The sequence below is a fragment of the Leucopleurus acutus genome (assembly GCF_964270905.1).
Source record: "Leucopleurus acutus genome assembly, chromosome: 16".
Classification (NCBI taxonomy): Eukaryota; Metazoa; Chordata; class Mammalia; order Artiodactyla; family Delphinidae; genus Leucopleurus; species Leucopleurus acutus.
The window spans coordinates 38,327,374-38,351,795 of NC_139158.1; the positions used below are offsets into that span (position 1 = coordinate 38,327,374).

The window sequence follows — 24,422 nt, forward strand, 5'->3', positions numbered from 1 at the left end:
CTGCATCTCTCCCGGGGAGGAGACGGCGGGGGCCGCACACCTGGCTGGCAGGTGAGCCCGGGACCGCGAGTGAGGCGCCCTCGCCTCCCCGCCGCCCCGCCGCCCCTCTGCCTCCCGGCCGGCGCCCAGGCAGGGTGGAGAGTGAGAGGTGCCCGGGGCCGCCAGCAGGGAACGCGCGCCTCCCAGACACCCGGCCGCTTAGCCAGTCGCGCATGAGCCATGCGGACGCTTTCCGGCAGCGTGGAGGAACCGCTTCGCCGTTTCGCGGCATTTGGCGACACCTGCGCTCGGCGGCGGGCGGCAGTGTGGCACCATGGCGTCGCTCTTCAGCGGGGCCTTGCAGCTGACGGACCTGGACGACTTCATCGCGCCGTCTCAGGTGGGCGGGCAGGGCGGCGGCCGTTCGCGGGGAGCCCCCTCCGCCGCAGTCTCTCCCCTGAGAGAGGGGCTCAGAAGCGGGGCTGCTGGGTCGCACAGCCCCGTAGCTTCCGCGTCCCCTTCCCGGGCGGCCACTGCAGCCGAACTCACCTAGCTTGGGGCCCGGGAGACCCTGCCGAGCTTCCCTGGCCAATTCCTTGCGTGTGAACAGAGTGGGACGGCCCCACCCCGCTGCGAGGACTTGGGGGGTGCTCCGCTGGAGTCACCGCGGTGGTCGTCGTAGGTGTCGCCCCTGGGGGGGAAGACAGAGCTTGCCCCCAAAGGGGACAGGACAGCTGCACTTGAGAGCCGGCCGCCCTTATCTGATGTCTCCGCTTATCGGTTGCTACCAGCCGTGCAGGACCAGGGCTCGGAGGGCTATAGCTAAGCCGTCCCAGGAGGAGGAACGGGTGGGGCTGGTCCCGGCACAGCGGCAGGAGGAGCTCGGACAGGCCTCCCACTAAGGCTTTCTGGGGCTAGTTCCCTTTGGGAATGCGATGGCCAGTGAGGTGCTCCTGTTGAGAGAGACCGCGAGAACTCCAGGAGTTGGGCAAAGAAAGGAACTTTCTTCCAGGAACTGGGCGGGGCCAAGCGTTCCTAGCGACCCCTTGGCTTCTTCCCAGCAGTCGATGAAAAACTGGCCACGGTGCCCCGCCAGACGTTTACGCTGAGGAAGGTGAGGGCGGGGGTTGGTGCTGTCTGCAGACAGGTTAGCGTGCAGGCCCAGTCAGCACCGCCTCCATCTGACTGTGACCTGCAGAGCGACTCTTGGTCGGACAGAGTGTCTGACCAAGCATGAGTGAGTAGGGAAAGTAGTGACAAGATCCATAGCGCTAAGAGTGCTTCTGGTGCAGGAAGACCGGAATCAGGGCACAGTTTTCGTCCCAGGTGGTGGTGTGGCCATCAGGCTGCCCCTCTTCTTCCGCCTCTGTGCACTCAGGTGCCCGTTGGGGTTTCTTACTGGTATAGGATTGCATCAAGCCCATGAGGGTGGATAAGAGGCCGGGAAGTGGCATAGCCAAGATCCACGTCGAAGATGACGGGAGTTACTTCCAAGTCAGTCAGGTAAGTGCCAGCTTGGTTGGCCTGAAGCACGTTTCACTGCTCCGTCGAGTGACAAATGCAGGGGCCACAGGACCTTGCACGTCTCCCCAATCCTTTCTCAGATATGTTCTGCAGAGAGCTCTTTGCAGAGATGGCAGTTCCCGCATCCCCTCCCTCTCTCCTTCTCTCTCTGAGTTGTAATTGTGTAAGATTTTCTAGTCCAGACTACTTGTTCTTAGGGAACACCTACTTCCTGTGTAATTTAGCAATGACGAGATCCTAATCCAATGGCGTTAAAATTTACCCCGACTGTTTGCCATTTGGACTCTCAAGAACATCTGTGCTGTCCCAGGGACCGCAGGCACCACCAGGCACGCTGGCCCAGGAATCCTGCCCAAGCAGGGGAGGAGCCACAGGATGGTTCACGGTAGGGCCAGACAACAGGATCCAGAGTTCACAAGGAGAGAGCCACTGTTCACTCAGCCCAGGAGGGTAACGCAGCAGCACACCACGGGTCCCGCCTAAGCCCAGCACAGCACGGAAGACTGGGTCCTTTTTAGGGACCAAGTGGGCGCTGCTCCAGAGCAGCAGTGGTTGATCTGGAGGGAAGTCGGAAGCACATCAGCCCCCTGCTCAGCACAGCATCACAGCCTGTCCTTGAGACCAGTCCAACCTGGGAAAATGCACTGAGCTCAGATTGTGGCTTTGGTGCTAAGTAAGGCCTAGTGATCTGGGCTGGAAGGGAGTTCCTGTCTTGTCAGCCCCCTGGTCACACTCTGGGCCCCTGAAGCTCGCCTGGCCCTGGCTCAGACCACTCCTGTGTGTGCAGAGGGAGTGAAGGGGCTCTACTGGGATCATTTGCAGCTAAGAAGAGTTGCCCAGCCTGGAAGCTGGCTTGAACACCAAGTTCTGCAACTGTCTGGCCGAGTCTGACAGTGTGACTGCCCCTTGTGTCCCTCACCCACTTTTCCATGTGTTGGCACTGGGCAGGCACAGCCCAGGTGGGCACAGGCTCCTGCCATCTCCTCCCTCTGCCCCTTTCCTTGTCCCTCTGTCCTTTCTTCCTTAATCTTTGCCCTTGCCTTTCTCTTCCTCCTCCATTTAGAGCCTGGCCTTGGGCATTTTCCTGTCCCCACAGCCCCGTGAGGGCAGCCTGGGGACCAATGACTGTCCAGGGCCTCTGTGATGAGTCAGCTGCTCCTTTGCAGGTTTAATGCCCGTCTCCCACCCCTGGTGGGCAGCAAGCCTCTTCAGTATGATCTGACGTGCAGCCAAGTTTGTACCGAAGTTAGAATTTGGTGCCACTATGAAAATCTAGAACGTGTATACGTGTTTCTGCAATAAATATTTAATTTCTAAGAACTTACAGCACATAAAGCCAGTAGTTGGTTGTCAGTGTTGTGAGACGGAGAATGAAGGTTTCCTGTGGGTCCCATCATCTGAGAGCTCCACGTCCTCATGCGGAGGGCCCTTGGGGTACCAGGTTCTTGTGCTTCCAGGATGGAGGGACAAAGAAGCTGGAGAGGGCCAAGATCTCGCTGGACGACTGCCTGGCGTGCAGTGGCTGCGTCACTTCGGCAGAGACCGTGCTCATCACTCAGCAGAGCCACGAGGAGCTGCGGAAGGTTCTAGGTGCTAATAAGGTGAGCGGTGGGACAGTCTTTGGAATGCCACTCTAACCCGACATCAACCCCAGCATCCCTCACTCGTGTTGTCAGGGCAGCTCATCTTCTGGTGCCCTTTGTCCTATGTCTCCTAGTGACTCCTGACGTTTTTAGGTCTCATCGGTGGGATCTCAGTCAATTACTTGTATTTTGACATTGAAGTGTTAACCCTAAACTTTAGGTTCTACGTGTTTGCAAAAATGACATGCCCTGATGGAGTTAGGCTTGGAATCTGTTAAACACACAGAGTGAGCGGCAGGTCCCTTGCTTTGCAGATGGTGGCACCCGATCAGCAGAGGCTGGTTGTCATCTCGGTCTCTCCCCAGTCCAGAGCATCGCTGGCTGTGAGATTTCAGCTGAATCCTACAGACACTGCCAGGAAATTAACTGCGTTCTTTAAAAAAATAGGTAGGTGCTGAACCTTGGGTGAGCTCCAGCTTGGACACGAGAGCTGGCGAGGGGCTCGTCATGCCCCACTATCACTGGGCTTAAACACATCAGGAACTCTGAGGTTGACTTCAACTTGAAGTTCTGTTTTGATACAGAGAGCAGTGCCTTTTAATAGAAAGCTGTCTGAATTCTGATGTTGCACTTCCCCGAGTCTGGAATTTACCCACTCCTAATATTGTTTTTAAACTATCACCATCAAGGCACATCTCCCAGGTCTGAGTTGGGTTCTGGCTCAGATCAGCTGGTCGACCTCTGCGTGCTGGGAGTAGGGCTGGGAGGACGTGGGGTGAGCCCCGGTGCCGGCGGCTGCCCTAGGCAGCATGCAGAGTTTGGCCTGGTCCCTGGCAGCCACCGAGCTCAAAGGAAGGAAAGCCCAAGGACACCGGGCTGTCTGCATGCACACCAGCGTGTCATGTGACGCCCCACGGGAAGGCAGAGCCCTGCTCCCGGGGCGAGGTGGGCAGCGCCTGGGGCTGTGGCCATCCTTCTTGGGGTGAGGTGGGTGCTCCCTTGCAGGGGCACACTACGTGTTTGATACCGCCTTCTCGAGGAACTTCAGCCTCCTCGAGAGCCAGTGGGAGTTCGTGCGGCGATTCCGAGCACAAGCCGATTCCAAGCAGGCCTTGCCTGTGCTGACTTCCGCCTGCCCAGGTATGCTGATGCTGCGGACCGATGTCAACAGCTGGACATGGGTGACGGGAGTGCTGAGGGAGGGGCTCGTCAGCAGGCACTGCCTGAGGGTCACCTGTAGTCGCTTCAGTTCCCAGAGGGGTGATCATAGGGACACCTGAGATACGTATCGGCGACAGCACAGTGGGGGCTTAGTGGGCTCCTAACTCCTGTACAAGTCGGTCCACCCCAGAAAGTCACACCCCTGCCCTGCTCGCTTCCCCCACCACCCCCACCCTGTGTCGGCCTCAGGCTGGATCTGCTACGCCGAGAAGACCCACGGGAACGTCCTCCTCCCCTACATCAGCACCGCCCGGTCCCCGCAGCAGGTCATGGGCTCCCTGGTCAAGGACTTCTTCTCCCAGCAGCAGGTAACAGGGACATCTTACAAAATGAGCCAAGACTGCAGTGGTCAGGACCCACACACAGAACTGTGCTCCCAGCCGTGCCTGTGCTGTCACCCCCGCCTCAGCCTTTGCTGCTGGGGCCAGGCAGCTGCACCACTGCCGTGTTCTCCACGCAGCATTTGACCCCCGACAAGATCTACCATGTGACGGTGATGCCCTGCTACGACAAAAAGCTGGAAGCCTCCAGACTCGACTTCTTCAGCCAAGAGCACCAGACACGCGATGTGGATTGTGTCATCACAACAGGTGCGGGGCCCCGAGCCTGCTGGCGCTGTGTCCCCAGCATAAGGCCCAGCACAATCCCCCTGGCTCATGTTGGTCACCCCGTCTGTGAGTTGAGCAGCCTTGCAGAGGCTCCCAAATGCTTAAAAGAAAAATGAATGCCCACCCGGGAGGCAGACGATCCAGGAAGGGTCGCTGTCCAGGGACGCAGTGCCCTGCCCACTCCAGGCGCATTGCGAGGCACCCCAGGGTCAGGCACGTCTGCCCCACCGCAGCACCGGGAGGCCCTTCAGAAGTGGAGTTGCCTCTGGCTGGGTTCATCCCCCACTCACGAGCAGGGGCTGGACGTCTGGCCACTCACAGGTTGCTAGGGATGCAGGTGGTGGGGACCTTTCATGGTCTCTGTTTTTGTTGAGATTCAGCTGAAGAGCGTCTGTCTGTGCTGTGGTCTCATCGTAGGAGAAGTCTTCAAGCTGCTGGAAGAAGAAGGAGTCTCGCTGTCAGAGCTGGAGTCGGCTCCCCTGGACAGTCTGTACGTCGTGCCTGCCATGTCAGGGGCAGTAAGCTTGTCCAGCATTGGGGTGCTCTTGACCTTGGGGTCAGAGGTGTCCTGGTGGGCAGCAGAAGGGACGAGGCGGGGGCAGGCACTGTCCTCGCCTCTCTTCTCTGCCTCAGCTTCCTTCTGGTTGGTTTTGCATCTGCCCCGTGGTATGTGTTGGTGTCCAGAGGTGGTTGAGTTCACGAGGCAGCCTGTGGACAATTGGCTGATGGTTATCAGAGCTGACCCCAGCTTCATACAGGTCTGAGCTCCCCAGAACAGGTGACATGACGGAGGGGACAGTCCTTTTCCCCCAGAGCCTCCTCCTGACACACCCACAAAGCCCTGGAGTCTGTGACTCATCTTCCACTTAGAAAGCAAGTGCTCTCAAACAGAAGTTACAGAGGTTACCCAGAAGCCTTGGTGGACAGCAGCCCCACTACCACCTGAGGCCATGCCCTCCTCCCCAGGTGCAGCAGTGTATCTGCCCAGGAGCCTACCAGCCATCAGGGTGGGGGCTCGGGGGGCTACCTGGAGCACGTGTTCCGGCATGCAGCCCAGGAGCTCTTTGGAATCCACGTCACTGAAGTCACCTACAGACCCCTGAGGTCAGTGGGAAGGGCTGGAGCTTGGGGCAGGGCAGCCTCTCGGGGCACCAGGCAGGAGCTGGGCCCTCCCCTCTGGCTCATGTGAAGGGGCCAGAGCTCTCCAGACCTTGGTCTCCTCATCATAGGACCCAGTGTCCCCTACCCACAGCACGGTGACCCAGGGCCCCAGAGGCCCATGGTGGCAGGACAGTTTTCCTGGCACAGGGTGTGTCCCAACGTGAGTCCCCATTCCAGGGAGGGCGGGCTGGGGCCTTTGTCAGACCTTGGGAAGGTGGGGTTCCCATTCTACAGACCAGGAAACCAAGGCTGGGGCTGAGGCCACCTGCCCCACTCATTGAAGGGAGCTTTCTACCCTCCCCTATCACTGTCCCCCACCCGGGAGGAAGCCTGGGCGTGCCGTGTGGACAGCCTGCTCTGTGTGCCCTCAGGAACAAGGACCTCCAAGAGGTGACTCTGGAGAGGGAGGGCCAGGTCCTGCTGCACTTCGCCGCGGCCTACGGCTTCCGCAACATCCAGAACCTGGTACAAAAGCTCAAGCGAGGGCGCTGCCCATACCACTATGTGGAGGTCATGGCCTGCCCTGCAGGTAGCTGCACACAGAGTGGGCCCTCTGGGACCCCGTGCGCTGACACCCTCCCCTTGACCACACTTCTGCCCGTTCTTCTCTGCCACAGGCTGCTTGAATGGTGGAGGCCAGCTCAAGGCCCCTGACATGCCTGGCAAGGAGCTTCTGCAGCAGGTTGAGAGGCTATACAGCATGGTCAGGACCGAGGCACCAGAGGATGCGCCTGGAGTCCAGGAGCTGTATGGGCACTGGCTGCAGGGCGAGGGCTCAGAGCAGGCCAGCCGCCTGCTGCACACAAGCTACCACGCGGTGGAAAAGGCTGGCTCCAGCCTCAGCATCAGGTGGTAGGAGGCCTCAAGGATCCACCCGGCCCAACACAGCCAGCACCGGGACTCCCAGGAAGGCATGTGGAGTCTCCAGCAGGGAAGTCGCCCGAGACCCCAGGGCACACCCCCAAAATGCTGGATGAGATGTGGGGACATTGGGACCCACATAGAGATGGGACTCAGGACCCCCAGCCAGTAAAGGTGACTTCAAGCCTGTGCTCACCTGGACTCCCCGCTGCAGGGGGCCAGAGGTTCCACCACCTGCTGGAACCTCTCCATGGGCCCAGAGCCCTAGAGGTGCCCTGACTCCTCCTGGTTGTGGTGGCCTAAGCTGTGAGGGTTTCAGCTCATCCTGTGGGGAACTTAAGGGAGAGAAAAGGGGGGGTTCCTCATCCCCCATTTCTAGAGTCACCTGAAGCTGCGATGTGGAGGGTGGTGATAGGCTGGACCTGCCAGGCTGGTCAAGCTCACAGCAGAGCTTGGGGAACCCTGCCACGCTGGGCAGCAGAGGACACTGGCAGGAGACAGGCACCTGGTCCATGACCCCAGCTGGGGATGGGTGCTCCCTCCACCTAGAACCAGGTGTTCGAAGAAGCTGTGGTCTCTGGGGCTTGAGAACCTCTGTCTTGGGGGCTGAGTCCAGGTGGGAAGGACTCTTGCTATCAGGCCTCAGTGGTCTTGCTGGCTGAGTCCTGTGTCCACAGCTGGACCCCCACTTAAGGGGCAGGGGGAGGGCAGATTGCATTCAGCCCACCAGGCCTGGCCCCGAAAAGCTCACTTCTAGTAAAGGGGACTCTCTCTGAAACCGGCTTCTCTTCAAGAGTGTTTACCAGCATCAAAAAAGAGGCCTTTCAAAGCTTTATTCAAGTTTAGGAGCCCTGTGCACCCCACTAGGCTGCTTCGCAAACACCCAGGTCTCGGGGCTCACTGTGGCCCAGAGAGGGGCCCCGGGTGTCCAACACCAGGAAAGGCCAGGGCGCCCACCCTTTAAGGCTGGGCAGGGCTGAGGAAGGCTCGATCCTCCTGTGGGTCAAGGGAGGAGGGGTGTGTGGCCCAGCCCACGTAGGGCTCACTTCGGCCGGGGCATGCTCAGGAGCCCCCACTGCAGCGCGAGGAGTGCCTGGGCCTGTGGCTGCAGTGGCTCAGCTGCCCGCTCAAAGCTCGCTCGCTCCCTGCAGAGCACTTCCAGGACTTCAGCTGGGGCGACCTTCCCTGTGAACTTGCGCACAGGCTCCTCTCTGCAGGGAGAGGGGGTTCGATGGGAACCGCTGGGCAAGCTGGACGTGGCGGTGGAAATGAAGCCACTGTTGGAGGGCATTTAAAGAGCAGCCTCTCCCTGGTGCCAGACAATCCAATAACCAGTCCCCCAACACCTCCCTCAGCATCCAAATGACTGCCAGGGAGGCCCAAAGGACAACAGTCCGGCCCCATGCCAGCCTGTTCAGCAGCATGGCCCCTGGGGAGGACACAGGTCCTCCCGACATGCGCTGGCTCAGGCCCTGCCATGTGCTCCCCAGCCTGCCCCACAAGAGGGCCCGCACGCTGGCCAATACTCACGCCACCCTCAGGAAGGGGTTGTAAAGGAGCTCCTCGCCCAGGGTTGAGGGCACTGTGGGCACATCATCCTCATCCCTCTTCTGGAATGACCACAGGCCTTTGTCACAGCCTTGTCTGGCAGCTCCAGGCAGCTTGGCTCAGCTTACCAGTCTGGGGGCTTGAGCCTAGACCCTGAGGGCAGGCACTCATGGGCCAGACCTGCAGGCTGCCCAGCTCCCCTCCCTCACCAGTGGGAGCCTTGGCTGGCAGAATGCCCTGGGCCAAGCCATGTCTGGTCACCTGGGTCGATCATGGTGGACTCCCCTGCAGTCCCTCCCTGGTTCCAGTCCTACCCCACCCTCCAACCTTGCCACTGAGAGGGGAGGAGTGGTCACACCTTGGCCCACGATAGCTTGGCCTTCACGTGGTTGTTGCAAGGCTCCACTTTTTGTGCAAACTCGAGGTTGCCCAGTGTGTGCTCGTGACCACAGAACACCTTCTGGAGAAAGAAGGCACTTGGGGTGCACAGCACCACCATAGGCAGAGATGGGCAGAGACACTCACCCCCGTGGCCCAGCCCCTCCCCCCTCGCCTGGTCCACCTGTCCCCACGGCTGGCAAGCAGTCATCCTGAACCCTGGCATAAGGCAGGTGCAGAGTGCACCGGTTATGTAGGGAGGCTGGGCCCCATGAGAGGGTAAGGGGCAGGCGGCTCACTGTCTCAGGGGGCAGGGTGCCCAGGGTCTCCACCAAGCTGTGGTACATCTGCTGAGCTGTGGTCTCCAGGCGTGAGCCGCAGCCGGCCACAGACAATGCGTCCCCTGGGGAGTTGGGTGGGTCAGAGAAGGTGGATGGGGCAGAGGGAGGTGGGGTGGGTAGGCGCAGGGCAGCTAGTACCCGAGAACACGGCGGGCGGGTCCAGACACTCATCTTCCCACAGGAAGTAGCTCATGTGGCCCGAGGTGTGGCCGGGCGTCAGGAGGCAGCGCACGTGGATGGCCCCAAACTATGGCAGAGGAGCAGGTGGGCCTGTAAGGTGGTTGGGCCCAGGGCGCTCTCCCCACCCCTCCTGAGTGCACGCTCACCCGCAGCTCCTCGCCATGTACCAGCCTGCGGGTCAGTGCACAGATGCGCTCATCTGCGCCCAGCACCACCAGGCCAGGCAGCAGCCTCGCCAGCTCCATGTTGCCCCGGGCGTGGTCCCTGCGGGTGGGGGGAAGCAGGATCACATGCGGTCAGGGTAGGGTAGGGGTGACACCCTCCTGCCTCAGCCCGCCGTGATGGCACTCACCAGTGGTGATGGGTGGTCAACACAGTTGTCAGTGATACCCCCTCCCGGCCCACGATCTCCAGCAGCTGAAAGGGATGGGAGTTAGGGAGATGCAGGTGGTCCAGGTGGCTGCCTGTGTTGGGGCGCCAGGCCCGGGTGCACAGTGCCCCAGGCAGGGGACGGGCCTGGGGGTAGGGGAGATCCAGCAGACAATTACTGAGCGCCCAGCACACACAGTACAGTTAGGCACCATACGCAGGGAAAAGGGGAGACCCGAGACGGCTCTAACCTCAGAGGAGACCCAAGATAATCAAGAAACCCTAAACGCCAAATAACCAGAGATGAGACAATAGGGGAAGGATCTGGCCCCGGCAGCGTAGTCTGGAAAGCCTCTCGGAATGCGGACTGACGGTCTCGGCCTACGATGCCTGTGCCCACAGCTGTGCTCCCGCCGCCCGAAAGCTGCCCTCACCCTTTTGGGCACGGCCACGTCCACGGCCACAGCCTCCCGCGTGTGCTCCTCGATGACCAGGTACATATAGTTGTCCTCAAGCACAGGGATGACTTTGACCTTCATGGTCGCAGAGCTCAGCCACCCCGCGCCTCCTGAGCCCCTTCCTCAGGGTGGGACTACCTTCTCCAGACCCTAGGCAGAGCTGTGCGTGGGAGGGGTCAGCTCCACAGACACGCTGGGGGCCAGGAAAGGAACCGCACTCCCTGCTCCCGGACTTCCCCGAGGGCCCTTGAGGAATCCCAAGCTCCTGGCTTAAGTTGACCTGCAGCTGCGGGGACCAGTCTCTAGCCAAGACTCAGCCCGCCGCAGGCCCCGCCCCCGCGCAGCAGGCCACACCCCTATTAACCGCGCCCTCTTCCGGCTCCGCCCCCAGCCACGCCGCTGCCCCGGTAGGCCCCGCCTGCCTCCCAGGCTCCGCCCCCTCCCCAGGTGCCCTCCCGCCGCAGCGCGACCCTGGACCAGCCCCTCTCCAGGCCCCGCCCCTCAACGTCCTTCCGCAGGCCCCGCCCTCCCCAGGCCCCCTCCCTCCGAAGTACGACCCCGGCCCGCCCCCTTTTCCGGTCGTCCACTCACCCCAGTTGGGCTGCGCCAGCTGGTCTCAAGGACTGCCTGAAGGACAGCCGGACAGAGGCGGGCCTCGGGTGCCTGTCACGGGGCCTGGACGGAGCGCGCCGCTCACCCGGGCCGCCACCAACGGCCCGCGCCCCTGAGGCCCGCTGGGCCCTCCTGGAACCTGCGCGCGCGGGAACCGGCGCACAGTGCACAGAGCACACGCGTGCGCGGGAGGGAGCGCGCGCGTGCCCGAAGGGAGCTGCACGCACGTCTGGCCAGTCGCGCCCGGCGCTGCGGCGCCTCCTCCGCGAAACCCTCCTGGCACCGGGCTGAGACAGCCCTCCTGAGTACCCCGGACCCGGACTGGGACGTCTGAGCCCGCTTCCGTCAGGCTGAGCGCTGCAGGGATCTGTCCAGTTTGTTTGCCTGCCCGTCCAGTGCTCAGCGTAGGGGCCTAATGAGTGTGCGAACCCACATGGTAGAGCAAAGCGCGCTGTGTGAGGACAACAGTAACAGCAGCGGCATCTCCATACCATGCGCGCTGTCCCACACCTCCCCAGGCTGGGCCCTTCTATGCACTCGTGGTTCCATCCGCGTCCCTGATAAATGCTGGGGTGCCGATCTGCGTTTCCCAGATGAGGAAAAGGAAACCGGAAAGAATGGATCGCCAAATACGGAAGCAGTTGAGAGTTTGCACCCACCTCCCCAACCACTTAACTGTCCTGCCTGCCCTCGTGGGCGGGGCCCCGGGAGTCTCCTGGGGACAACAGAGGCCTTGGCAACACAAACCACCGTGTTGCAGCAACAGGCCAGTAGTCGAGGTGGCACCAGGCTTGGGGCAGCCCAGAGTCCCTTTTGCCTATGGAGTATGTGGCAGCCCCAGGCCCCAGGCCAGGGGCCCCACCTCGGGCCACCAAGAATGTGAGTCCTCCCAGGACGCTGCGTTTCTGGGCTCGGGGGTTCTCCCTGTTCCCTCAGAGACCAGGAGGGGTCTAGATCCTCCCAGGACCTGGGCCTGATCCTGGCTGTGGGAGGGCCTGCCCCAGCTCTGCCAGGCTGAGGGTGTGGGGGTGGATGGCTGGTGGCTTCATGAGAGTGGAGGCCACAGCCCAGGTCTGAGACACACCTGGGGTATGAGTGGTGGTGCCTCCCTAGGTTCTGCCGCGGGCCGAGACCTGGCTGCCAGGAGTCCCTGGGGGTACCCCAACCTGGGCCACCAACCTTGAGACAGAGGTTCCCTCAGATCTAGAGCTGAGTGAGGAGCAGCGGCTGCAGGTGGGTGTGGTGGCCCTCGGGCACTGGCAGGAGGGAGGGCATCCCCAGGGCCCCACAGGCCCCACCTCTCATCCTGGCCATTCACAGGTCTGCAAGGAGCTGGTGGACCTGCAGATCAAAACCCATCGCCTGAAGGAGCAACACGAAGCTGAAATCTTCGAGCTGAAGAGTGAGGTGGGCACTGATGTGTGCCTACGTGTGCCAGCCTGAGGGCATGGGGGGAGGGTGCACACTTAGTGCCAGAACTGTGAGGGGTGCAGGTGTGCCCCATGTGACTGTGCACACGCAGTGTCTGCCAGTCCCCACCTGTCCTGTGTGTGCTGTGTTCCTGTGGATGCCCAGATGGATGATGACCTGGTCACCCCGCAGGTCCTGTGGCTGGAGAGCCGGGTGCTGGAGCTAGAACTGCACGGAGAGCAGGCAGCCCTAGCAGAAGCTAATCCGGGGCACCGCCAGGCACTGGCACAGGAGCTTGGGCACAAGGCCTGGGGGCAGGGACACTCCAACCACCACAGACTCCAGGTCACCATGAGCGCATGGGTGGAAGCTAAACAGGGGTCCAGCAGGGGAACAGTGAGGCTGAGACCGGCTTTTCTGTGCAGGCACAGCCCAAGGACTTCCTGACAGCTGAGAACGAGCAGCAGAAGCTGGGGCATGGTGTGAGTGTGCAGCCACCTAGCCCGGGAATCTGTTGAAGTTTCTCCCAGCCCAGGGTGGAGGTGGGGCAGCGCAGGGGACCCAGAGGTTGGGCTCTCACCCAGCCAGCCCTTGTGTACCCCGCAGCCGCAGGGAGAAGTAAGTCGGGCGCCAGAGCAGCACAGGGCTCAGCAGCAGGCACTGGAGACGCGTGTGTGAGTGACTGCCTCACCTGGGACAGGAGGGCCCAGCAGGGCACAGTGAGCTAAGGAGCTGTTCTTAAGGGGCAGAAGGAGTCACCTGCCCTAGGCCTGGCTAAGCCTCATACCCATGTCTGCAGGGCAGCCCTGGGCTGGCAGCTGCAAGGAGCTCAGGAGGAGGCCAGGACAGCTGGGCAGCAACTGGCTGCACAAACCTTGGTGAGGCCCACCCCTACCTGCTTTGAGGTCTGGCTCAGCAAAGGTCCACCTTGCAGGACATAAATTCAGGGCCATCTCCACGCCCAGGTATTGTCTGCCTGCCGGGGCCAGCTCCACCAGGCTGAAGCAGAGAACGCCCGGCTGCAGCTGCAACTCAAGAAGCTGAACGAGGAGTACGCCATCCGACTGCAGCACTGCGCCCGAGCCGTGGCTGTGAGCACTGGGCCGGCTGGCCCTGTGTTGAGTGGGAGGCCTCTGGATCCTGGGGAGCCCGAGTCTGGCCTGGGTGTGCTAGACCACTTCAGAGAGACTCTGACCTTGTGGGAGACTTCAGGCCCACCCAGCACACTGTCGTCAGACCAGCTCCATGGAGGGAATTGGGGGGGCAAGGTGTGGACCCGCCCCAGCCCAGCCCTATCTCCTCCAGGAGTATGCAGATGGTGCAGGCCCAAAGCCTGCATCCACAGCCCTTCGGACATTCCTGGAAACCACCCTGGAGGACATTCGGGGGGCACATCACAGCCGTGAGCAACAGCTGGCCCGGGCTGCTCGCACCTACCGCAAGCGCCTGGCAGATCTGAGTCGGAGGCACGAGGAGCTGCTGGCTGCCCACAGGTGGGCCCCTCCCTGAGCTGGGCACCTGGGGTGGGATAGCCCTAGGTGACCTGGTGCGGGGTTTAGTGTGCAACAGGTGCTGGTGGAGCCCAACGGGGCACCCAGGATCCCCAAGGCTACCTCTGGTGCAGCCACCTCAGACATGGAGCCGCCGCCCCTGCACATGGTCACCAAATTCGGCCACCTGAGGGAGGACCAGGCTAGGCTGGAGAAGCAGCTCCAGAAGCTCCAGGCCCAGGTGACCCCTCCCTGCTGCCCCACAACTCGCCCCAGGACCCATCCCAGGCTCAGCAAAGCCCCAAGCCCAAGGCCTCTGAGCAGCCTGCCTCATTCAGCAATCGCTGTTCTTGTTCCTACAGAAAGAACCCAGTGAAGCCTCTCAGGAGGGCCCATTAGAGCCACAGTGAGTACCTGGTGTGGGTGCTGGGGAGACTCATTCATTCATTCTGTGAACTAACTGCTTAGAGGAGTTCTGGTTGCTGCAGTGGACAAGGTGGTCCATCTGTATTCTCCAGTCTCGGTCTGCTTATGAGACACTAATAATCGCACAAAAACCAACTGCCTGGAGAGAGGAGGGACTACCCTCCTGGATGGGAGGGGGCTACCCTTGAATGGGAGGGTCAGGGAGAGACCCCGAAGAAAGGACACTTCAGCTGAGACTCGGAGGACCCATAGCTGAAGACCTGTAGTGGCATGGACGATAGAAGTCTTGACCCCAGGACAAGGCAGGAGCAGGCTACCTGGTGACCTTCACAGCCTTTGCCTCTGCACCTTCATGTTCTCAACTGTGCAGTGGGCAGAAGCTAGGACAAGTCACCTGCCTGGGGTTTTGGGAAACCCCCCAGCATGGGGGGAGGCCCCCCATAAGCATCCTTACAGACACTGGGGTCACTGTCCCAGCTGGCCTTGTGGCTTAGCTTTCCCTGAGTGGCCAGTGGCTGCCCCCATGCACAGATGGCTCCAAGCCTCACAGAGCCCACAGTGGAAAGGCAGCCCTATACTGTCCCAAACTCGCTCCCAGCAGGCACCTCAAGGACCTAGGGGCCCTGACTTGAGCAGGGTCATTGGTCAAAACCTGGGTCCATGCCAGCTTTCACGCCCACCCCTCCTCCTCCCCTCACAGGGGCCTGGAAGCTGCATCCTGGGCCCAGATCCGCCAGAAGCTACAGGACTTCTCCCGTGGCACCCAGGTAGTGGGCAAAACCTGGCCAGAGGCCCTTCCTCCCACTGTGCCCAGGCTCATGGCTTATGTTCCCTCATTCCAGGCAGAGCTGGAAAGGGAGAGAGCACAGCTGCTAGTCCGAGCCACGATGGCTGAGGAGCAACTTTCTGAGCTACAAGAGTATGTGGACCAGCACCTGGGCAGGTGGGCTCTAGAGGTGGGCTGGGTAAGACTCAAGGACCTCAGTCCCAGGCACTAGCAGCAGGGCTTGTCCACAGCCAGGTGGTGACTATGCCTAGTTTCTCTGAGCAGGTACAAGCAGGAGATCCTGAGGCTGAGGAAACTGGTGGGTACAGGGAACCCCTGGAAAGCGGGGGCCACACCTCCAGCCAAGCCACAGCACCCAAGGACTCGCAGTCGTTAGCTGGTCAACAGATAAACTTGGAGCAGAACTCTTCACAGCCAGCATGGAGCCCTCCCCACAGCACCCCCTTGGGAGATCATTCCACCCAGCTCAACACCCAACAAAAATCAGGCTGGGGGCTTCCCTGGTGGCGCAGTGGTTGAGAGTCTGCCTGCCAATGCGGGGACACAGGTTCGTGCCCTGGTCCAGGAAGATCCCACATGCCACAGAGCGGCTGGGCCCGTGAGCCATGGCCGCTGAGCCTGCGTGTCTGGAGCCTGTGCTCCGCAACGGAAGAGGCCACAACAGTGAGAGGCCCACATACCGCAAAAAAAAAAAAAAAATCAGGCTGGAACCCACTGAGTCTTTATTGTGTCCACTCAGCCAACCTGAGAATTGGGGGCTCCAGGAACGGAGGCAGAACTAGGCCCTGGGACAGCCTGCCCAGCTGGCCCACCACTGTGGACATCATAGGCCCAGACGCGGTCCAGGCCCTCACCCAGTACAGCCACAGGTTGCCAGGTGGGGAGGGGGAAGCGCCCAGACACCACTCGGGCTCCTGCAGGCAACTCTGCCTGTAGCTTGTCCTCCAGCAGTGGGAGCTATGGGGGAGAGGGGAGGTTGGGGTGGGCAGGGTGGAACACAGCTCCCCCTACCCAGCTCCTCCAGGCCCAGCACCTACACTGGGGATGGCTTGGGCCTCCCATGGGGTCAGCAAACCCCAGACCTACCACGCTAGGAGCCAGGAACACAGACACATTGTGGCAGTCCCTCAGGCTCACCTGCAGGAAAAGGAAATTACCCCAGCAGGGATTGGGGCCCCAGCAGGGAGGGAGGTTTGGTGGGCATTGGGTAACTGCAGCTTCCAAGTCCCAGCTCCAGCCTGCCCATGTGGCAGAGGTACCTGGCACTGTCAGCAGGGTGGCCAAGCTACCAAGCTAGAACCGGAAGCATGAAGATCAAGGGTGGGGTCTGAGAGGGTCCAGGACTCCCTGGATTACCTTCCAGAGGTTCTCACGGCGGTAGCTGACATTGCCTGCACATCCTGCCCTCCAGGCATGCAGCCACGCCAGCCCCACCAGCCACGGGTTTAGCTCATAGCCCACAGCTGGGCGGAGACCGCACTTGTGGGCAGCCAGCACCTGTGGGCACAACGAGCGTCAGGACCAACAGATGGGGCGGTGCGCTCAGGGGAGGGGTCAACAAAGACGCTCCCCAACACACACGAACACGGTCCTTACAATCCTGCCGTCGCCAGAGCCCAGATCCACCATCTTTCCTGGACGGCCTCGCAGCAACGACAACACGTGCTCCACCTGCCTGGCACTCGCGCCAACATAAGGCACCTGTACAAGGAAGCAGGCGGGAGTGTGAGGGTGGGGGGCCTGCCTCCTGGGCTTCCATTCTTAGAGTGGCCTGTCCGGTCCTACCTGAAGGAGGTCCCAACCCACAGCCGAATCGGCCCTGGAGTAGCTGCACCGTCCGCCTTAGCGCCACACTCCAGGCCCCGCCCCCAGCCCGGACCCGCCCGGCCGGCAGCTGGTCCCCACAAGCCTTGGCCCAGCACCTGCAGCCGCAGCGGCACGCGGCGGAAGCCCGGCTGCAGCAGCAGCGCCCACACGGCGTAGCTGACCAGGCCCGAGCCCGCCGCCACCTGCAGCAGCTCCAACGCGCCTAGCCGCCGCTCGCGCAGCTCCGTCAACGCCTCGGCCGGGTCGTCCTGCTCCATGGCTGCGGGAGAGCGGCTCAGGGTTTCCCCACCTCAAGGCCCCTCCCTGGCTCAGGTCCGAGACCCTCATGCCCCGGCCCGGACCTGGAGAGGGCCGTCCTCCCCACCGCCCGCGGCCTCCGCGGCGCCCCTACTCCCTGCTCCGCGCCTACCAGATCCGCGGCGCCGCGCCGGAAGAGGCGGACGCGGCGAGACACCGGAAGCGGCCGGGAGAGCCTGAGCAGCCGGTCCGCTCGCGTTCCGCTCCGTCCGGGTCCAGGGACCCTCCCGCGGGTTCCGGACCGCGGAGCCCTGGGGTCCGGGGCTACCCTCGCGGTTTCTGGCCGCACAACATCCTGCCTGTAGCCCGCGTCGCTCAGCCTCGTTGGCCCATGCCGCAGATGGTTGCTGCGGGCCTGTCTTGGGCGCTGCGGACCCCTGGGGCTGCACATCCAGCGCGGGGAGACGCCCGAGGGAAGCGGTGCCGTGGATCCAGTTGACTGGCAGCGGAGGTCCGTGCGGTGTGGCTGGAGGCCAGGGGCGGCGGTCAGTCCGGGGGGAAGGGCTTACCGGGGAGACGCCGCCCCGCACACCCCGATAGCCAACCAAGCCCAGGAGCAGTCGCGGGGAGGCCACCCGGGCCCCTCCCACGGCTGACGGCAGCCCGAGTGCGCAGGAAACGCAGGATGCGCAGGCTTCGGCGGGGGCGGTGGGAGTTTGAGCGTGGCTGAGGGGCAGGGCGGAGGGGGTTGATAAGGAGAAATTTAGCAGAACCGAGAAAACAGATGTTGGCTCTCTCTGAGCGTCATGGGAGGGGAGCCGGATGTGAGGTGCTGGGCGCTCTGGCAGCTGGCCCAGTCAGGTGGATGGGAGGAAGAGCCCCAGGAACTGGGGAGACCACCTTCCTTCTCCAGAAAATGTAACACACACGAAGAAAGATTGAGTTCCCGGAAGTGACCTGATGAAGCCTGGGAATGAGAGAGGCAAGTGCGGGGACAGAGCCAGGACCCCCTCCTTACCCCACCCTGAGGCCAAACGTCCTTGAGTGGCAGAGACTTGTCTGCACACAGGCCCTGGCCTGGCTTCTCATCCATCCACGGCATCGGTCAGGAGGGACGGAGGCTGCTTCAGACAATGCAGGCATGCTGGAGACCACTGCCCCCATCCCCAAGTGCAGACTGCCGCACACTTGGCCCCAGCTGCCTCCACTTGGGAAAGACAGGTGTTCCGGTGGCAGGAAACCCCGGTGCCATGCTCCCAAGACCTGAGCACTGGAGCGGAGGAGGGCTGCTCCCCACCCCCATCTCAGAACCTTCTGTCTCCTTCCTGGCTGTCACCTGGCCCTCCCCATAAAAGGAGGATGTGCACTGGGCTTACACAGCATCCCATTCTTGTCTCTTTTGTTCCTTGTATTATTCCTGGTGCTAGAGCAGCACCTGGTACCTAGAAGAAACTCAATAGAAGCGGGTCGACTGAATGAAGGCACCTACCCCGACTCCCCAGTGTGCACACCCAAAAGTCCCTCACCTTCACACTGGCACCCTGCTCCTCACCTTTGGGTACTGGGCACTCGAGTGCATACCTGTGTGAATGCACATGCCCAGAGGTGCCCCAGAGGCACCTGCTCCCATAGCCCCAGCCCTCATGCTCACCCACACCGTTTCCCCTTGGCCACTCCCCTGTGAGCAGGCATGAAGCCCCTGGCCCAAGCCTTCCAGGCTCCTCCCAGAGCACCCTGGGGCTCCTCTGACCCTGTCAGCCACACCCACTTCTGCCCTTTCTGCTCCTTTTGCTGGTTGCAAAGCCAACACTTTCTCTGGAGGAGGGTGTGTGCATAGGAGGCGCTTCCTGGGGCAGGTGGGCAGAGGCCAGTGTCCAGCCTAGGGCCCAGCCCAGAGAAGATGCCCTACATTTTTCTGGACAGATGGTCCCAGAGGTAGTCCACAGTGACCACACTGCGTGTGGCCATGGGCCTCTGTCCAAACAAGGCTGTGGGGAGCTGGCCAGAGAATTAGGGCAAGAGCCAAGGGTGAGGTGCTTCTCAGCGCTGGAGGCGAAACACTCCTCAGGTCGGGGTCTGCATGGGCAGTGCAAAAGCCTCCCAAGATTAAGAGGAGGATGACAGGAGAGCACACTCACCTCCTCCTCCTCTGGTCTTTACTGAGATACTCCCTGGTGGGGGGAGGGGGAAACAGGAATACAAGGGTCTGCAGTCCAGGAGAGAGGTCCAGGCTGGAGATCCAAATGTGGGGTCATCAGCACGTTGATCGTATTTAAAGCCAGAAGGCTGGCCCAGTTCTCCAATGAGGGAATGTCGGAATGTGCGTGGAGAGGAGAGGTCTGGTGCCTGAGCTCTGAACAATCCATGGGTGCCGGTTTGAGTTTGGGGACGCGAAAGGGCACAGCAAGGAGCCTCAGGAACAGCAGAAGGTGGAAGGAGCCCAGGGGAGCCTACCATCCAGGATGACTGTGCTCCCACCCACAATTCTCACCAGTCCCCACAGCAAATGGCCCGTCCAAGTGAAAGGAGTGCGTACCCGACACGAGTGTAGCCTTAGACAGCCTGCCCCACGGAAACTCCAGGGCAGCCACTGGAGTGATGCAGTGTTCACACAGGGCGTGGCAACATGAGGTACCTATATCAGCCGAATCTGGCAGAAGTGGCCCTGTGTATCCTTGTTCCTCTCCCAGCCTCAGTTCCTGCCTGCAGGATGGCAGGGCCCCTTCTCCAGTGAGGGCTGCCAGGCAGAGATGGGAAGTTGTTTCTGGGGTTCAGCCCAGGCACCCCACCAGATCTGAGCTGTGGCCCTCTTTCCCAGGAGCTATGGGTCTGGGTCAGCAGAGTCAGCTCCCTCTGGGCTCAGTAGTCCCACGTGCACCCCCATCCTGGGGCCTTTCAGCCTCAGGGCCGTCAGCTTTGTCCAGACCGCGCTGGCCCTTTATGTGGCTGAGGCTGGAGAGGAAGGCGGGGGCAGCGACAATGAGGCCAGTGGCGGGAAACGGTCCTTAGAGACCCCATTGTGTGCCCCCGCCCACTAGAAATAGGCAACAAGCAGGACCCTGCAGAAGAGACCCCACAGCTGTCAGGATGCTGGGCACGTTGCAGGGGCCTGTGGACAGAGGGGCCCATTCTTCCCCAGGGGCAGAGTGGGGCCAGGATGACTCTGCTGGGCTTGCAGCGAACCACGCGGGGAAGTCGGTGGCCCGCCAGATTGCAGCCCCTTCCCTCAGGTTGGGAGTGGTGTCGCCTGCCTCCCCCTACAAGGGCCTCCAACCACCTCAGACCTTGGGTGTTATGGCCCCTTTTCCACTCCCACTCTGAGAAGTGGAATCACCTGGCATTGGGGGCAGCAGAGCTGAGGGTGACATGAGTGGGGGTCCCTGCATGCCCCCACCCAGCAGCAGCCCCTCTCCAGGGCGTGGGCTGGGTGGCCTTAGACATGGCACCACTGCCCCAGAGCCTCAGTCTCTGGCTCTGTGAAGCGGTAACTGGGCAGTGCCCGGGGCTGTGGGAGAATAAAATGAAGTGAGGCAAGCCCAGGGCTGGGCTCAGGCACGAGCACCCGATGCACATTGGCTAATGCAAGCTGCGTTCTTATTGGTTATTGCTGTTACCTCGGAAGCAGTTGGTACTGTGATGCCATCTGGAGGTCACCCCCCCACCCTCCTACCCACCCCTCCCCAGCACCCTGCTCCCAGGCCCCTCAGTCCAGCACCACCTCACAGGGGTGGAGGTGGTCAGCATGGGCAGCCGTGTAGGCACGGCTGAATTCCTGGAAGCGGGGTGCACAGCCCAGCCAGGCCTCACCGAAGCGGCTCCAGCCCATGAAGAGGAAGGTGCCAGGGCCAGGGTGGACGCCACAGTGCAGTGGGGTGCGAATGGAGGCCTGCGCCTGGCCCCCAGGGCCCCCCACCCGGAACAGCGGCAATGTCTGGCGGAGGACACGGGCGGCGGCCACGGTGATGACAGACTCCTGCAGCTCTGTGTCATGGGCAACCCCGTGGATGGTTCCATGGACCACTGTGGGGACACATGTTGGACAGTGGCATTCAGGGGAGGGCAGGCCCCTGGCTCGCCCCACAGCAGGGACACTCACCAAAGTCACTGGTGCACACGGCCAAGAGGAGCTCGGCATCACTGCAGGGTCTGCAGGCACCTGGCATGCAGGGGAGGTCATGAGTGGCAGCCCTGACCTCTCCAGGACTACCCGAGCCCTTCCCCAGCTGGACACAGGATAGAGAGGGCAAGCTACCAGACCCCCCTAAGGGCCTGATGGCAACTGGGGGTCTCAGGGACTATGTGTACACACCCTGAAGACACCCTGTACTTGGGGTGACACTGCAGGCTCGTGCATGCATCACACACGTGCACAGACATGGGCCTGGGGGCTGTGCCCAACATGCAGGCACAAAGACCCACCGAGCTGGAGCTCAAGGGTCTGGGTGCACGAGGCACATGCTCTTGAACACCCATCTCACAGGCAGCACCAGCACCCTTGGTCTCCCAGAGCTGCTTCCTGGGGCCCAAAGTCACCGGCCCAGCCCACGTGGCAGGAGGTTATGGTGGATTCGAGGGTCAGGAGACAGAGCAGAGACCCCCATCCCCTGTGAGGTTAGGCTCCAAGCTCCAGGAGAGCAAAAAGCTGGGCCTGGTGCCCTGCCGGGAGGCGGGGCTGCATCTCCATGGTGACCGGGCTCACAGTGGACTTCTGTTGTATTGGGCTGGGGGAGGGGAGGGAGGTCACCGCTGGGCCAGGGAGCCCTGGACAGCTTTGGCCGTCATCCCCTCCCCCAACCCTTCAGGGACCAGGGGCCCGGGTTGCCCTGCCCGGCCTCCCCTTCCGGGATTCTGCCCTCTGTCAGCAATTTCCCTAACCCGCAAGGTGAGGGATTGCCCCTCCCCCCCACCTGTCCTGGCGCTGCTACTCACTAGCTGTGTGCCTTTGACAGGCTGCCTCGGTTTCTCCCTCTATGCAGTGGGGAGGACAGGCAGGTTCCCACCCAGCGAGGCCAGGAAGCGACTCCCCGACTCCCACCTGTCCCCACCTAGGCCTGCACTCACCATCCGCACTGAGGCCGTGGGCCTGCGGAGGCAGCTCTGGACGCCCGTCCTCCCGCAGTTCGAAACGGAAGGAGGCCACGCGACGGCTGATGTCGGGATGCGGGGTGGCCTGCAGGAAGAGGGCCCGGCGCTCGCGGGGACCCCAGCGCACGCATCGGCCCCCGGCCGGGCCTGGGCCCTCGGCCAGCAGCAGCTCCAGCACGCCGCCCGCCCGCTCCGCGAAGACTTGGGCGCCTGCGAAGGGCCGCGCCGGCCGCAGGCAGGCGATGCCGGGCCGCACGCCGGGGTCGGAGCCGCCCAGGGTGAGGCGCAGCGCCCCGGCCGGGTACAGCCACTCGATCCCGCCCTCCGCACAGGCCAGGGCGAGCTGTCCCACGCTGCCGGGCTCCTGGGTCAGGCCGCTGCGGACCGGAGGGTCGGTGCTGAGGCGGGCGGCCGGCGTCCACACCCGGCCAGCCCGCTTCCGCTGCACCCTCTCCCCGCAGCCATCAACAGCTGCGTCCACTTTGTGGAGAGGAAACTGAGGCCCAGCGTTCTGGGACTCGGCGGGGGGCGGGGAGGGCAAGGATTCGGTGCCGGGACGGAGCGCCCCCATCCCAAAGGGCTGGCGACACATCTTCCAGCCCCCTCCTAAGGGGTGCGCAGAGTCCCAGGGGGTTGACCCGCGCGGGGGTCCAGTGGAGCTCGTACCTGCCCCTCCAGCTGCAGCGGTCCTCCGAGTAGCCGGCGCGGGCGGCCGTGGCCAAGAGGCCGAAGCAAAGGGCGCAGAGCAGCGCCGGGGGCGGCATGGCGCGCGGGGACGCGCGGGGGCGCGGCGGGAGCAGCCGGGGCGTTGGCCCCGGCCCCGCGCAGCCCCCACCGCCCGCGCCTGCCGGCCGCCCACCCGGCCGGGAGCCTGGAAGCTGCCGGGAGGCAGTGGGCGGGCCGAGCAGCCAATCGCGCCGCGGTGCCCGAACTTTCCACCAATTGCAGCGGCGCTCTCGGGGGTGGGAGGACCAGCCCGTGGCCCAGGAGGCGCTGGGGAGGGGGCTCCACGGCCGGACGTGTTCAGTGTCACCTCCTCGAGGTACCCCCCTACTTCCCCCGCCAACCCCCGCCTCCAGCCTCGCCTTGCTTGCAATCCTGGTCGGGCCACTGTCCTCCAAGCCCTTGGCCAGGGTGGGGGTGGTGCCCACTGGAACCTCTGGGGGAGGGGAGTTCATCTGGGTGGCTCTCTCCAAGACTGGTACCTAGGCTTCCATCCCCCATCTCTCCCTAACCTGGCCCTGGTGACTTCCCACAGGCCACGCGGTAACCCAGCGATGAGAGTCCAGGCACTGGGGCTGCAGGCACCGTGGAAAAGCAGGAGCAAGGACAGCCCTGAGCCCCAGAATCAAGCCCCTAGTAGGTCGGGACAAGCTGAAACGGGGCCCACTCTCATAGAGGAAACCCCGCCCCCAATGCCAATGTGTAGGCTAGGGAGGAGGTGGGGAGTAGGTTGTCAGATGGGGACTGGAGAGAATGCCAGACAATGGGGAGGAGCAGACAGCCTTGGCCAAGGCCCTGAGGTGTGGACCCGGTGGATGGGACCCAAGAGCCTGGTGAAACCGTGGGGTCAGAATACAGAGGCCTTAGGCACAAACCCAGGACTCCAACCTCACACTGGAACCCTTGAGATCACTGAAAGCTTTAGCTGACATAGACTCTCTATCGCCTGTGGGTGTGAAGCGTTTTTTTTGTGTTTTTTGTTTTTGGCTGTATTTGGGTCTTTGTTGCTGTGCGCGGGTTTTCTCTAGTTGCAGCGAGCGGGAGCTACTTTTCATTGTGGTGGCGGGCTTCTCTTGTTGCAGAACACAGGCTCTAGGCACGTGGGTTTCAGTTGTGGCACACGAGCTCAGTAGTTGTGGCTCGCGGGCTCTAGAGTGCAGGCTCAGTAGTTGTGGCGCACAGGCTTAGTTGCTCCGTGGCACGTGGGATCTTCCCTAACCAGGGCTTAAACCCGTGTCCCCTGCATTGGCAGGCGGATTCTTAACCACTGCGCCACCAGGGAAGCCCGGGTGTGAAGTCTTTACCCCACTGTCCCCCCACCCCAGCCCTCCTGCTGCCCTGGGCCAGAAGTGCAGGCTGACAGATGAAGGCAGATGGCGCCAAGGGGAAGGGGGGCATTGGAGCCGCTGCCAGACTGAGCGTACCACTGCCCCCTCCCCTGGCTCCAGGGCCCTTCAGGGCCAAAGAGGGGCAAGGCATCCTCAGGGCTCAGCTGGCCCCTTGCCCTGGGCAAGGTGCGGTGGGAACCAGCCATCAATCACGATAGCCCAAAGGTGGACACAAGCCAAGTATCCATTGACAGATGATGGGTAGACAAAATGGGGTCTATCCATA

General features: G+C 62.4%; 5 protein-coding genes across 8 annotated transcripts; 2 read left to right on the forward strand and 3 right to left on the reverse strand.

Moving 5' to 3' along the window:
• Positions 1-301: 301 nt before the first annotated feature.
• Positions 302-7,697, forward strand: CIAO3 (cytosolic iron-sulfur assembly component 3). 3 transcript variants are annotated; one of them, XM_082858052.1, is made up of 11 exons: positions 302-379; positions 1,387-1,482; positions 2,961-3,104; positions 3,401-3,533; positions 4,092-4,226; positions 4,497-4,615; positions 4,717-4,897; positions 5,333-5,405; positions 5,882-6,019; positions 6,448-6,605; positions 6,694-7,697. In XM_082858052.1, exons 1-11 carry the CDS (start codon positions 314-316, stop codon positions 6,930-6,932), a joined length of 1,482 nt encoding a protein of 493 aa, XP_082714178.1. In that variant the 5' UTR covers positions 302-313; the 3' UTR covers positions 6,933-7,697. The 3 variants fall into 3 exon arrangements, with proteins under 3 accessions (XP_082714178.1, XP_082714179.1, XP_082714180.1); XM_082858053.1 differs by having other exon boundaries at positions 5,888-6,019; XM_082858054.1 differs by having other exon boundaries at positions 4,768-4,897.
• Positions 7,698-7,808: 111 nt separating this feature from the next.
• HAGHL (hydroxyacylglutathione hydrolase like) lies at positions 7,809-10,956 on the reverse strand. Its single transcript, XM_082858283.1, is given in 10 exon segments — positions 7,809-7,996; positions 7,998-8,148; positions 8,468-8,547; positions 8,844-8,945; positions 9,163-9,266; positions 9,343-9,451; positions 9,531-9,648; positions 9,737-9,801; positions 10,188-10,371; positions 10,803-10,956. Coding segments are annotated over 9 exon segments (933 nt in total). The 5' UTR covers positions 10,293-10,371; positions 10,803-10,956; the 3' UTR covers positions 7,809-7,897.
• A 686-nt stretch (positions 10,957-11,642) lies between these two features.
• On the forward strand, positions 11,643-15,366 carry CCDC78 (coiled-coil domain containing 78; the record flags this gene model as incomplete). Its single annotated transcript, XM_082857793.1, has 13 exons — positions 11,643-11,702; positions 11,937-12,056; positions 12,144-12,230; positions 12,426-12,629; positions 12,840-12,907; positions 13,033-13,111; positions 13,199-13,324; positions 13,539-13,726; positions 13,793-13,964; positions 14,086-14,129; positions 14,850-14,916; positions 14,992-15,092; positions 15,201-15,366. The coding sequence occupies 13 exons, from the start codon at positions 11,643-11,645 to the stop codon at positions 15,310-15,312; spliced, it is 1,428 nt and encodes a 475-aa protein (XP_082713919.1). The 3' UTR covers positions 15,313-15,366.
• A 123-nt stretch (positions 15,367-15,489) lies between these two features.
• ANTKMT (adenine nucleotide translocase lysine methyltransferase) lies at positions 15,490-17,179 on the reverse strand. 2 transcript variants are annotated; one of them, XM_082856423.1, is made up of 6 exons: positions 17,173-17,176; positions 16,859-17,022; positions 16,533-16,637; positions 16,293-16,433; positions 16,023-16,073; positions 15,490-15,893 (listed from the first exon to the last, which is right to left on the reverse strand). In XM_082856423.1, exons 2-6 carry the CDS (start codon positions 17,018-17,020, stop codon positions 15,672-15,674), a joined length of 681 nt encoding a protein of 226 aa, XP_082712549.1. In that variant the 5' UTR covers positions 17,021-17,022; positions 17,173-17,176; the 3' UTR covers positions 15,490-15,671. The 2 variants fall into 2 exon arrangements, with proteins under 2 accessions (XP_082712549.1, XP_082712550.1); XM_082856424.1 differs by lacking the exon at positions 16,023-16,073 and having other exon boundaries at positions 16,859-17,179.
• A 3,524-nt stretch (positions 17,180-20,703) lies between these two features.
• On the reverse strand, positions 20,704-22,849 carry METRN (meteorin, glial cell differentiation regulator; the record flags this gene model as incomplete). The annotated part of the gene is made up of 4 exons (XM_082856474.1): positions 20,704-21,020; positions 21,097-21,156; positions 22,062-22,462; positions 22,752-22,849. The coding sequence occupies 4 exons, from the start codon at positions 22,847-22,849 to the stop codon at positions 20,704-20,706; spliced, it is 876 nt and encodes a 291-aa protein (XP_082712600.1).
• Between the last annotated feature and the right edge of the window lie 1,573 nt (positions 22,850-24,422).

What these genes read in the sequence shown, in the direction of transcription:
- CIAO3 (XM_082858052.1), top strand. Translation starts at nt 314, where the DNA reads ATGGCGTCGCTCTTCAGCGGGGCCTTGCAGCTGACGGACCTGGACGAC. An exon ending in ACTTCATCGCGCCGTCTCAG is followed by an intron (nt 380 to 1,386) that starts GTGGGCGGGCAG and finishes TTACTGGTATAG; the next exon opens with GATTGCATCAAGCCCATGAG. An exon ending in GTTACTTCCAAGTCAGTCAG is followed by an intron (nt 1,483 to 2,960) that starts GTAAGTGCCAGC and finishes TTGTGCTTCCAG; the next exon opens with GATGGAGGGACAAAGAAGCT.
- ANTKMT (XM_082856423.1), bottom strand. Translation starts at nt 17,020, where the DNA reads ATGGAGCAGGACGACCCGGCCGAGGCGTTGACGGAGCTGCGCGAGCGG. An exon ending in GCGTGCCGCTGCGGCTGCAG is followed by an intron (nt 16,638 to 16,858) that starts GTGCTGGGCCAA and finishes TTCCTTGTACAG; the next exon opens with GTGCCTTATGTTGGCGCGAG. An exon ending in GCCGTGAGAACCTCTGGAAG is followed by an intron (nt 16,074 to 16,292) that starts GTAATCCAGGGA and finishes CTTTTCCTGCAG; the next exon opens with GTGAGCCTGAGGGACTGCCA.